At 40.0% G+C, this 13001-nt stretch overlaps 2 protein-coding genes across 2 annotated transcripts; both read left to right on the top strand.

The window, feature by feature from the left end:
• The first annotated feature begins 5679 nt into the window (after positions 1-5679).
• On the top strand, positions 5680-6830 carry LOC135478281 (homeobox protein BarH-like 2). Its single transcript, XM_064758556.1, has 3 exons — positions 5680-6001; positions 6175-6347; positions 6549-6830. Exons 1-3 carry the CDS (start codon positions 5680-5682, stop codon positions 6828-6830), a joined length of 777 nt encoding a protein of 258 aa, XP_064614626.1.
• Positions 6831-11666: 4836 nt separating this feature from the next.
• On the top strand, positions 11667-12758 carry LOC135478280 (homeobox protein vent1-like). Its single transcript, XM_064758554.1, has 3 exons — positions 11667-11976; positions 12123-12295; positions 12486-12758. The coding sequence occupies exons 1-3, from the start codon at positions 11667-11669 to the stop codon at positions 12756-12758; spliced, it is 756 nt and encodes a 251-aa protein (XP_064614624.1).
• Positions 12759-13001: the final 243 nt, after the last annotated feature.

Genomic DNA, 13001 nt, shown 5'->3' with positions numbered 1-13001 from the left:
AACTCCACTAGGATGTACAACATTGAGATCAGTGCTATCTCTGTCTACATATGGCTTTAACATGTTAATGTGACAAAGTTGTCTAGATTTGCGCCGATCAGGAGTGAAAATAATATAATTAAGATCACTTAGCCTCTTGTCTACTACATAAGGTCCAAAATAACGAGCTTCAAGTGGATTACCACTAACTGGAAGTAAGGCCAATACCTTCTGACCAACTTCAAATCTGCGTCTTACTGTCTCTTTGTCATACTTAGTTTTCATACTCTTCTGAGAAGCTGTAAGATTCTCTCTGGCTAACTCACATACTCTGTTGAGCTTAGTACGAAAACTTGACACATACTGTAATAGGTTAACATTGTCACTATCACCAGACACAAACTTTTCCTTGAACAACTGTAGTGGACCACGCACAGTATGGCCAAACACAAGCTCAAATGGACTAAATCTAAGTGAGTCTTGTACAGACTCTCTTACAGCAAACATTAACAAAGGTACACCCTCGTCCCAATCTTTCCCTGTCTCAAAGCAGTAAGTTCTTATCATACTTTTCAGTGTCTGATGGAATCTCTCTAGTGCTCCTTGACTTTGTGGGTGATAAGCTGAGGATTTATACTGGCTAATACCTAGCTCATGCATAACTTGTTGGAACACACCAGACATGAAATTTGAACCCTGGTCTGACTGTACTGACTTAGGCAGACCAAACATGGTGAAGAACTTAACTAAAGCCTTAATTACAGTCTTGGCAGTAATATTCCTTAGTGGAATTGCCTCAGGGAAACGAGTTGAAGTACACATTATGGTTAACATATACTGATTTCCAGACTTTGTCTTAGGTAGCGGACCAACACAATCTATTAAGATTCTATTAAATGGCTCACCAATTGCAGGAATAGGCCTCAAGGCTGCCTTGGGGATTGTCTGGTTAGGTTTCCCCACTAACTGACATGCATGACAAGACCTGCAAAATTCAGTAACATCTTTCCTTATTCCTGGCCAATAAAAATGACTGAGAATCTTATGATAGGTCTTATTAACACCTAAATGACCTGCTAACGGCGTTTCATGCGCTATGGTCAGTATGTCTTTACGATAAGACTTGGGCACAACTACCTGATGCTTAACTGCCCATTCATCCTCCAAAGAAACATCGGGAGGCCTCCACTGCCGCATCAATATGCCAGACTTGACATAGTAGTAGCATGGGTCAGGTAAAGATTCACCATCTTTAGCTGTATCATTAAACAAGCAAGAAATACTTGGATCACTGTGTTGTTTAGCAATCAACTCAGTCCTACAAAATGGCTGATCACCACTAACAAAATTAGTATCTACTTCCTGCTGGCTGTCTAATTTGGAAGAATCTCCATCCGACATGTTGTTGAGAAAAGTCTCACTCAAATCAACAGTACTACCCTGGTCCGTACTGACTTTTCTAGACATAGCTCTTGTAACAACACAGGACGGATATAAACCCGCTATCTCGCTTTCAACTGGCTCTGTGACTGAATTCAGAGAAGGCTTATCAACCATTAAGGGATCAACAGTAACCTTATCATGTGCTAAGTCATTTCCCAACAACAAATGAATACCCTCAAAAGGTAATGAAGGCTTAATGCCTACCCGGACAGGTCCAGATATCAAATCTGATGACAAATAAATATCATGAAGGGGAACACTGACAAAGTCACTAGACTCTACACCTCTAATAAGGGCACAAACCCCAGAGTATGACTCTTCAGAAAAGGGCAGAGTATTCATCAACAACAGAGACTGAGATGCCCCAGTATCCCTCAATATCTTTATAGGGGTAGCAGAAGACATGTCGCTTCTAAGCGACACTGAACCAGAATTGATAAACGGAGCGAAGCTATCCATAGAGCATTTGGGAATCTTATCCAATCCCATATCAGCTAACTCAGATCTGCTTTTAACTGCTGATGTAACCTCCGGCAATGTTTTGTGCATTGTAACACAAAGACCTGTGGGCTTAGACTCATTCTGAGCTTCCCGTATCCTTTTCAACTTGTAACATTCACTCATCACGTGACCTACCCGCTTGCAAAAATTACAAGTGACCCTATTTCGAGGACTACCATTCCAATCTGAACTACGTGAACCATGAGCTGTAGAACCATTGGAGCCTGGTGTGGAACTCTTCTGTGTAGAGCTACCTCTACCTGTTGCATGTGACTGGGTATTTCTACGTGTAAATGAATTAAATGGCTTACCCGTGTATGTAACCTTATGTGTCAAGGAATAATCATCAGCTAAACTGGCTGCCTCTTCAAGTGTACTCGCCTTCTGCACATGAACGAACACCTTTACATCATTATGAATACAACGCTTGAACTCTTCTACCAGCACAAGCTGACGCAAACTTTCAAAATCCTTGCCTATTTTCTTGGCTATACACCAGCGATCAAACAACTGCTCCTTAGCTCGACCAAATTCAACGTATGTCTGATCTCTACCTTTTTCACAGTTACGAAATTTCTGGCGGTAAGCTTCAGGCACCAATTCATAACCCTTCAAAATTACCTCTTTCACATAGTCATAATTGGAAGCACTCTCTACACTTAACTGAGTGTAAATTTCCCTGGCCTTTCCAATTAGCACACTCTGTAATAACATAGTCCAGAACTCTTTAGGCCACTTCAAGCTATTTGCAATTTTCTCAAAATGCAGAAAATACTTATCCACCTCTTTTTCCTGAAAGGATGGAACTAACCGAATGTATTTGGTCACATCAAATCCTGAATCCTGTCTACCGGAAGGACCCGGTTTCTCACCTCTCTTTCTCTTTTTCCTTCTCTCTTTCCTCTCTCTGCACTTTCAACTTTTCTAACTGTATCTCATGTTCCCTCTCTTTTTCTCTTTCCTCTTTCTCCAATCTCAACTTCAACTCAAACTGCTTAAACTTAAGCTCGGCATCAGACTGACCCTCGAACTCATAATCAGATAATGCAGAACTATCAAACTTCCCTATCTCCACTAAATGTTTCAACAAAGTATGCTGCATATCTCTTTTCCTCCATGAAGACTTTATGGACAAACCTAAAAATGTCCCTAACTTAACCAAGTCTTCCTTCTTTAAACTCTCAAAAACATCCTGATCGGGCGCATTAACAAACTGTTTAGGATCAAAATCTCCCATTGTAAATATTTAGCCACTGAATCATTCACCGTTAAAATTAAGCAATCGCTTCTCACTTGTTTTTAACTTCAAATATCCGGTGCAAAACAAAAGGGAAACAATCAGTTCCCGGACAAGCCCCCAATTTCTGTTACGGTATAGAAAACGGCAACAGAAAACAGACTCAGTGACTCAATATTACAATGTAAACAATGCTTTATATATAAAATGAGATGTACTGTTTTACAGACAGTTCAACAACAACATACACATCAGTATTACCGGTCTTTACAAGTTTCCAGTTCACCTTTGCATCCCAAGGAATGTATTCCAGGAAATCCAACGTAAAGACCATGGGATAAACACACAATTCACACAAGTCACAAATTGTCCTAGACAGGTACTTCGCCAGGTTAGCGAACACGAACACAGTACACAGGTTACACAGAACTGGAACAGTCAAGCCTTTGAATGACGTCACACCCGCAGAGCACAACACAGGGTAAATACAGGCATGGAGGTATAATCCACTTCAGATCAGTCACAGCTCCCGCAGAAGCTCACAAACGAGCCGTTCAGAGACGTAGAGTAATGTCACCTTGTGGCAGAACGAACGTCCTTTGCAAAACTGAAAACTTCAGTTTAGAGTCCTTGACGACCTTGTCGGTCAGGTGAGGTCAGCGTGTTAAACAAATTACACAGTCCACACTGTATAATCATAATAAAGATCCGAACACCAATAAACGTGACTTCCGCAGAAATTCACATAAATCAGACATCAGTACTACTGTGGTACACAAACGGTGCCGGCATAAAAAAATCTGTCCTCCCAAATGAAACTGGCATCACCAGCTCATATCAAAATAATGGACTCGATACGAGAGCGTCTCACACTCTCCTGGCTCCCAGTGGATGCAGCAAAAATACCTCCCCTCTGCACAGAAAACACGGCTTATATACGTGCCAGGTGGATTCAACTATTCTTAGACACAGAATTAACAGCCAATGAACATCCAGTTAAATAAACAGAGCATTGAACAAGGTGCTTTCGGCCAGGTCCGCACTGTACATATATAACAGGGCCTGTTATGCTTATAACATATAACACAAAAGGTCCGCAGACTAACAGTACAGGAAGACGTTAAATAGTCATACATAACAATACCCACCCACTTCCGTGACAAAAACGTATTTCTTATATTTTAAGATTACCTTTGAAGAGACAACCAGGGATTAAGTGATCACCGTGTGTCACGTAAGTGATTAACTACACACATCTCCTGTGGAGAAAGATTAAGGGATTAACGAATGGCTGTCTTCAGCTCTTGATGTTAATTTGAGTGGTACATATATTTTCTCTGATTTAGATATCGTCAATGAAGATTTGAACAAATGTCAATTGTATAAAGTTTATATAGACATAAACTTCGAATAGATAAAATGAACTGAATTCATTCAACAAAGGTTTTGCTCATTCTTTGATAATGTGTAACATTTCAACGGCCTCCTTCCTTGATGTGCAATGGATTGTGGAACTTCCGGAATGCAGATTTGACCATAGCAAAAGTTGTATACCAAGATGTAATGTAAAGGCGAAGTCTTGTACGGAATCGAACATGGACTTCCTACACATAACAAGCTATCAAAATAACTTATTTAGGAATTAAAACTTTATGGAAACAATGAACAATTTGATCCGAATGTTGGTTTTGTTGCATCAATGCGGAAATAACAGCTCCGTGATATTGTACTTTGCCCTTCTTCTATATGTACATTTTGATAACGTGTAAACTGAGTGTAGCTTTCTGTTACGTTGATTACATATTCTGAAAGCTTTCTTTTTCTCTTTGTATCACGAGTTTAATTACTGTGTAATGAAAATTTTTTGTAGTGTTATATTTCCTAAGAAATGATACAGGCACGCTGTCCGTTGACCTATTTAGGCTTCATTGATTCGAAAGCAAGATATTATTTAAACCAGGATGGGCTTGTGTCTTTCCAACATTATCAAAAACTGTTGTCTGCTTCTCTTCGCATAATTTCCGCCTATTTTCGCAATTTTGATACACTTTATTAGCTCTCTACAAGTTTGTGTTATATGTCGATTTGGGAATTGAGATTAATTGATGTGTTGATTAATGGCTGGTACACCAATGTCTTTTCGGACACGTGGATTGTGAGAAGGATACCTAGTCCCCAGCAAACATATATAGTAAAATGAAAGTTACCAAATATATAAAGATTCTAAGCGGCTACTGTCTGAGGAGTGATAAGCTGGCAAGACCGCCCGTGTGGACATGTAGATCAAGGAACTAAGTGTTGACCGTCCACCATGTAAGTGATTAACTACCGACAACTCCCGTGGAGAAAGATTGAAGGATTAACGGATGCTCGTCTGATTGACTTCAGCACTTCAGATAAAAGTGAGTGGTATTCTGTCTGACTGAGCTATGATCGTAGCGTTGCATAAAAGGGGAAAGTCACCAATATTAGGCATTCACTTCTTGTTCGTCGTCTCGATCAGTACACTGAGAACTACCATGGCCACCATTTTGGCATCTACCGAATCTCAGAAGAAAACCATCAGTTTTTCCATCGACAGCATTCTCAGCTCTACGTCATCCAAAGAGACAAAGCAGCAGGCTTGGGCAATGTACCCGCCTGCTTCCGAAGCAAAGACCTTTCCTGTTATTGCTTGTTCGGGGTCAGCTTCCATTCCCATCATGCCGTTGATTGTTCCTGAAGTCTCTGACATGCGTACTGATGACCAACTGTCAGAATGTAGCGAAATCAGCGACAAAGTTGCCAACAACCGAGCGTCTCCTGGTTTATCCGTCAACGACTCTTCATTTCTTAGTCAAGGTATGTGTTGAACATTTGTAAGAAATTTTTAAATGTTTGAAAAATATTCAATAAACTGAGTTTAATTGAAGCCATCAGATTAAGAACATATCAAATTCAATGGGAGTAAGATACTGCCGTATTTTCCAGTATGTGTTGTAATTAATTCTAAAAAGTTCACTTCTTTATTTTAGAACACAGCCTTGACAACACACCCCAATCCAGTCAGGGCAGAAGGAAGAAATCCCGAACGACCTTCACCGCCACACAGATAGACGGCCTTGAGAAACGCTTCAGCGAGCAGCGCTATCTGTCGGTCAGCGAGAGAAGTGATCTGGCTATGGAGTTGGAACTATCCGATCAACAGGTATGTCAACTCTTTTGTTTCAACCATACAGTAAGTGTCAATCTCACCCTGGATAATAGGTGTGCCCCTTGGTCAAATTCTTTTACTGTAAAAAGGATTTTGTGTTTTACTTTCAAAAATATACTTCTCCAAGTCAGAAAAAGTCATTTTGTAACAATTGATAAACAACTCATCTAGGCGATTTCTGTTCTCTTTTTTTAGGTCAAGACGTGGTTCCAGAATAGACGAATGAAGGAGAAGAGACAACGACGTAGTGCAGGGAACACCAGTTCGCCAGAGCTTCCGCATTTGCCGTCAGGCGGCTCCTTGTCCAGTTCTTCCGGTGTTTGCTATCCAGGCCAAACTAGAGAACCAATGGCCATGCAGTTCTCGGCGATGTCACAGAATCATGTACTGCCCTCAAGTCTGTCGTATGCAGGGATGTATCCATACCCCATGGGATATCACCCCGTGCCACTAACTCAGCTACGAGCTTCTTACTGACACAGGTCCAATACTAATGTATTTATTTATTGATTTGCTGAAGATTATTTTATGTGCTAGTTGATATCAAGACTTACATGGAGACCCAATCCCTGAAGTGCTGTCAGAAAAATGTTTTTAAGCCATGCATTATAAATAAAATGTTTATTTCATAATACCAGTACAATAGTTATTTATAAATACTCGGTGGAAACCTGTAGGAAAGTTTCCCTAATAAAGCCAAGAAAGTACAGCGTGAGCAGTGTATCGGAAGATCGGGTAGCGACGAAGTCATCAGAATGTGTGATGTAGCGCCCTCTGTAACATGAACACGCCGTCGAGGGCATTGGAACAACATGCTAGCAACGCCATTGGAAGTTGTGCGGCAACACTCTCTGTAACTTGAATGCTGAGGCCAGGTAAAACAGATACTTACTTTCATTTAATGTGCGACTATTTAGCCATTTCTTTACCTGATTCGACCTATCAACACAGTTAAACTCAGTCATGGGTCCCTCTGCAGCGAAGCGAAAGATAACCGTCGGCATTGTGAGCGTGTGTCAATGGCAGTCTGGGGCGTCTGCATAGTGTCATCGATGTGACATTGCTGTCTTGGGTATATTCAGTTTTAGCATAGCATGGAAGGGTTTCACATGATACCAAAGGAGAAGAGGTTAACGGATTATAAGGCAAATGGAGATCATGGATTAAGTTCGGTTTTCTTAAATGAAATCAGTGTTCAGTGTAGAACAACAATTGCAAATCTCGACCCATTGAACATACATAGTGAGATTAATATCACCAAATATATAAATATTCTAAGCGGCCATTGTCTGAGGAGTGATACGCTGGCAAGACCGCCCGTGTGGACATCTAGATTAAGGGAGTAAGTGATCACCGTCTGCCATGTTTGGGACTAACTACCGACGCCTCCCGTGGAGAAAGATTAAGGGATCAACGGATGCTGGTCTGATTGACTTTAGGACTTTAGATTAAAGTGAGTGGTATTCCGTCTGACTGAGCTATGATCGCAGCGTTCCACAAACGGTGAAAGTCACCAATATAAGGCGTTCATATCTTATTCGTCTTCTCGATCAGTACGCTGGAAACTAGCAAGGCAACCATTATGGCATCTAACGAATCTAACGAAAACTGTTTCTCTTCCCCATATTCACTTCTTTTTTTTTTGCAAATTTTATATACATTATTAGACAGCGACGTGCAGGAAACTCCAACCCACAACAACTTCCGGGTGCTTCCTGTATGCACCATCCAAACCAGACTAGAGAACCAATGGTCAGTGAGTCCATGGCGATGTCAGGAAATAATGTACTGCCCTCGAATCTCTCGTATCCTGGGCTGTATTCGCACCCATTGGAATATTACCCCGTGGGACTGACCCAGCTAAGGCCTCCTTACTGACACAGGGCCAGTGACTTTAATCGTTCTTTTATTTCTCAGATTATATTTGGGAATTCTGGCTGTCAGGCGGTAGGGTGACGTCGATTCATTGAAGAATCAACTTTTCTAAATGAACATCTAACAAGAGGCTCACTCACTAACAAACGGACCAACCTAGTCTTTTCAACTGCTTCATATTTATTTACCATGGGACGGGCATAGAAGCTCTACCATTTAAGTGCTGTCATAAAAATTTTCATCACAAATAAAATATTTGGTGCTAGGTGTTATATATATATTTGATATCGTAGAAATTAAGTGAGTAGCTGCCTTCAGGTACTTTGAGAACAAACATTATAAACTAGGAATTATCAATTAAATGTCTCTTTCTGACTTCATTTCTGCTTTTGATGCTGTGAACTTGCTCAGATGTGGTAGAAACTATCCCGATAATTCTGGTAGAAAGGGAAAAGAGTAACAGAGAAATTACATGTATATTTAGGTGAATGCCAATAGTATTGTTTGACTTAAAATGAAGAAAGATATGCCAAAAAGAATTTTAAGGCATATTTCACATTTCTTAATAGTTCCCAGCCAATCAGTAGTCGGAAATTACGTCATCGATGAGCATACTGGGAAGACAGGGCCAGCTTAGCGTCCCCAGCTAGAGCTCTTCCCTCAAAAAAGTTGTTTTGGCAGCTATCACCATTGACGTAACCCCACCAGGCTACCTAAATTCTGCACTGACCACTGTGGCCTTAAGACAACTTAAAGTCATTTTAACGCTTTAAGAAGAAAGCTGATAAACTCTTGTGTATCTTTATATGTTTGGCCACATGATACACTAAAATTAAGAACTAAAACACAAACGTTCCACGTATTCTTTAACATAAATACCCAATGTTATACAGAACAGTTAATCTGAATACGCATCATGTTTTTCTTCGTCAAGCAATAGGTAGAGGGATTCAAATTACTGTTTGGTATAATTGCAGAAACAACAAAAACGTTTCTCTTTGTGACAATATAAGGATTGGAGTGAGTGCGACTAGTATTATGCTTTTAGACAGTTAACAAGAAATTTAATTAAATTACCTGACTAAAGGCATACTATAACCCAATTTGTCAAATTTCGAGTTTCTCCAATGAGAGTAGTGTTTGGTATAGAATTCTTCAACAATTGTAGTTTTTGAAGTGAAAAGTCTCATTGAATTACCTTTATACCCTGGTTTTTACTTTAGCTTTGCTCCCTCAAAACTGGTTTAATTGCAGAGTGAAGAAAGATGGTCCCCTTTTATTTTTTTGGAGACAAAAATATTTCTTATATATTAAGATCTACCCTGAAGGCAGATCAAAGGGATTAGTGATCACCGTCTGTCACGTATTAACTACCTACAGCCCCACGGAGAAAGATTACGGGATTAACAGATAAGTGTCCGAAAAGCTTCAAGACTTGATGTCAATGTTCCAACTGGGCAAGGAAAGACTTTACAGACCATTGCATTAAGTTTGCCAAGGTCGTGTTTCTTGAATGAGAATATAGTGTTGAGTGTAGAATTCTCCAAGGATTTAACATTAAAATTGTATTACTTGTCCAAAACTGCTATAATTGCAGAATGGAGAAATATATCTGTTCTTTATATTTTTGTGACAAAAAATGTACCGTATTTCATATATTTTAAGATCTCCCTTGAAGAGAGATTCAGGCATTCAGTGATCACGTGAGTGAGTGATTAAATACACACAGCTCCTGTGGAGAAAGATTAAGGGATTAACGGATATGTGTCTAAATGGCTTCAACACTCGATAGGAAAGTGAGTGGTACATGTATTTCGCCTGACAAAGTTATCCCCCCTTGAGCATGAACTCCCAGACAACCTTCGTTTTTACACGCTATATGAAGACATACAACCTGGAATAGATAAATTTAAGACACGTTTTTAGGAGTTCTTAAAAGCACGTTTGCTCTTTCCTTGTTAATGTATCACATTCGGTCAGTCCTTCCCTTAATGTGCAATATTTGTAAATGGTGGAACCTACAGAAAGCAGAGATAACCTTGGCGAATGTTGTATACATATCATGTGATGCAAAGGCGCTGTCCGGGACGGGAATCAAACATGTATTTGAAATATAAAATAAACTGCAATACAACAAAGAACACAATACAACAAAAAAACACAATACAACAAACAACATAATACAACAAAGATTGATTGATTTTTTTTTTGATTGGTGTTTTACGCCGTACTCAAGAATATTTCACTTATACGACGGCGGCCAGCATTATGGTGGGTGGAAACCGGGCAGAGCCCGGGGGAAACCCACGACCATCCGCAGGTTGCTGGCAGACCTTCCCACGTACGGCCGGAGAGGAAGCCAGCATGAGCTGGTCTTGAACTCACAGCGACCGCATTGGTGAGAGGCTTCTGGGTCACTACGCTGCGCTAGCGCGCTAACCGACTGAGCCACGGAGGCCCCTACAACAAAGAACACGATACAACAAAAACACAATAAAACAAACAACACAATACAACAAAAAACACAATACAACAAAAAACACAATACAACATAATACAACAAACAACACAATACAACAAACAACACAATACAACATGTACTTTCTGTTCATTTTGATAATGTTGAAAATTAGAGTGGGTGTATCTTTGAGTTACGTTGATTACATATTCTGAAAGCGCTTGTACTCTATATCACACGTTTAATGATTTTGGTTTAAATACTGGTTTTAGGGTCACTTTCCTGGTGGATATCGTGGCCCATCAAATCAGTGTTTTATTTTTTTTAACACATGAATATTTTTGAAAGATAATGGCAGTGCGTTGGTATACTATTTACATATGTACATGAGTCAATTAGTGGAATTAAACCTTCTTATGGTAGCACGTGTATAGCTGATTGTATAGGTTCAAATGCTGCCATGGTCATTTAACAGAAAGGGGATAAATAGTAAGCTATTTACAGAGATTTACCTTATCTTTTCATTACAAGTACGTTTAAAGATTAGACAATGATGGCGTTTTGTAATGATATATTTCAGGTAAAGTTACATATACTGTTCCTCTAGGGCCGTGTTTAAAAACACTAACATGCATAGATAGTAAGGTGAATATAACCAGATATATAAAGATTCTAAGGGGCTGTTGTCTGAGGAGGGATAAGCTTGAAATACCGCCCGTGTGGACATGCAGATTAAGGGATTAAGTGATCCCCGTCTGCCATGTAAGTGATTAACTACCGACACCTCCTGTGGAGAAAGATTCAGGGATTAACGGATGTTCATTTGACTGACTTCAGCACTTCAAATTAAAGTGAGAGGTGCTCTGTCGGATTAAATTATGTTTCTAAGGATCTATAAAAGGTGAAAGTCACCAGTACGTGGCATTCACTTCTTTTTCTTCTTCTAGATTAGTACACTGAAAGCTAGCAAGACCACCATTATGGCATCCACTGAATCTCAGAAGAAAACCATCAGTTTTTCCATCGACAGCATTCTCAGCTCTACGTCATCCAGAAAGGCAAGGCAGCAGCCTTGGAAAATGCACTCGACCGCTTCCGAAGCGATGACCTTTCCAGTTATTACTTGTTCCAGATCAGCTTCCATTTCCATCATACCGTTGATTGTTCCTGAATACTCTGACCTGCGCGCTGATGACCAACTGTCAGAAATTAGTGAGGTTAGCGACAATGTTGACGACAGCAGAGCGTCTCCTGGTTTATCCCTCAATGACTCTTCACATCTTATTCAAGGTATGTTTTTAACATTTGCAAGAAATGTTTAAATGCTTCAAAACTATCCATGTCCATATTGACGCATCAAATTGAAGACACATCAGATCCAGTACAAGTGAGAAACTCGTGTTGTAATTAATTCTAAAACGTTCACTTTGTTTCAGAAAACAGCGTTGACTACACACGCCAATCGAACGGAAGAAGGAGGAAGAAGTCTCGAACGGCCTTCACCTCCACACAGCTAGACGGCCTTGAGAAACGCTACCACGTACAGCGCTATCTGTCGGTCAGCGAGAGAAGTGATCTGGCTATGGAGTTAGAATTATCCGATCAACAGGTATGTCAACTCTTTGTTTGCAACCATACAGTAAGCGCCAATCTCACCCTGGATATTACGAGAGTCCCATGATCAAATTCTTTTGAATTTTGTGTTTAATTTTTAATTTTCCAAAAATATAGCTCTCCTATTACAGAATAAGTCATTTGTAACAACACTAAACTCATCGAAACCAGTATCTCTCTTTCAGGTCAAGACGTGGTTTCAGAACAGACGAATGAAGGAGAAGAGACAACGTCGTAGTGCAGGGAACACCAGCTCACCAGAACTTCCTTCAGGCGGCGCCTATACTGGTTCTTCCGGTATTTACTATTCAGGCCAAACTGGAGAACCAAAGGCCATGGAGTTCCCCGTGATTTCACGCAATCAGGTACTGCCCTCAAGTCTGGCACATACTGAGCTGTATTCATACCCTATGGGCTATTACCCCGTGCCACAGGCCCAGCTAAGAGCTTCTTACTGACACAGTGCCAATACTAATGTATTTATTTATTGATTTGCTGAAGATTATTTTATGTGCTAGTTGATATCAAGACTTACATGGAGACCCAATCCCTGAAGTGCTGTCAGAAAAATGTTTTTAAGCCATGCATTGTAAATAAAATTTTCATTTCATAACTTTATGAAATTAACATTTCATAAATAAAATGTTTTTCATAAAACCACTATCATTTTTTTGGATATAAATACTCGGTGGAAACTTGTA

Source organism: Liolophura sinensis, chromosome 11 (assembly GCF_032854445.1).
Source record: "Liolophura sinensis isolate JHLJ2023 chromosome 11, CUHK_Ljap_v2, whole genome shotgun sequence".
In the NCBI taxonomy this organism is placed as follows: domain Eukaryota; kingdom Metazoa; phylum Mollusca; class Polyplacophora; order Chitonida; family Chitonidae; genus Liolophura; species Liolophura sinensis.
This window is presented reverse-complemented; position numbering and strand designations above follow the sequence as displayed.

Coding starts and splice junctions, on each gene's coding strand:
- LOC135478281 (XM_064758556.1), top strand. CDS start 5,680: ATGGCCACCATTTTGGCATCTACCGAATCTCAGAAGAAAACCATCAGT. Junction 6,002..6,174: donor CTCTTCATTTCTTAGTCAAG/GTATGTGTTGAA, acceptor TCTTTATTTTAG/AACACAGCCTTGACAACACA. Junction 6,348..6,548: donor TGGAACTATCCGATCAACAG/GTATGTCAACTC, acceptor CTCTTTTTTTAG/GTCAAGACGTGGTTCCAGAA.
- LOC135478280 (XM_064758554.1), top strand. CDS start 11,667: ATGGCATCCACTGAATCTCAGAAGAAAACCATCAGTTTTTCCATCGAC. Junction 11,977..12,122: donor CTCTTCACATCTTATTCAAG/GTATGTTTTTAA, acceptor ACTTTGTTTCAG/AAAACAGCGTTGACTACACA. Junction 12,296..12,485: donor TAGAATTATCCGATCAACAG/GTATGTCAACTC, acceptor TCTCTCTTTCAG/GTCAAGACGTGGTTTCAGAA.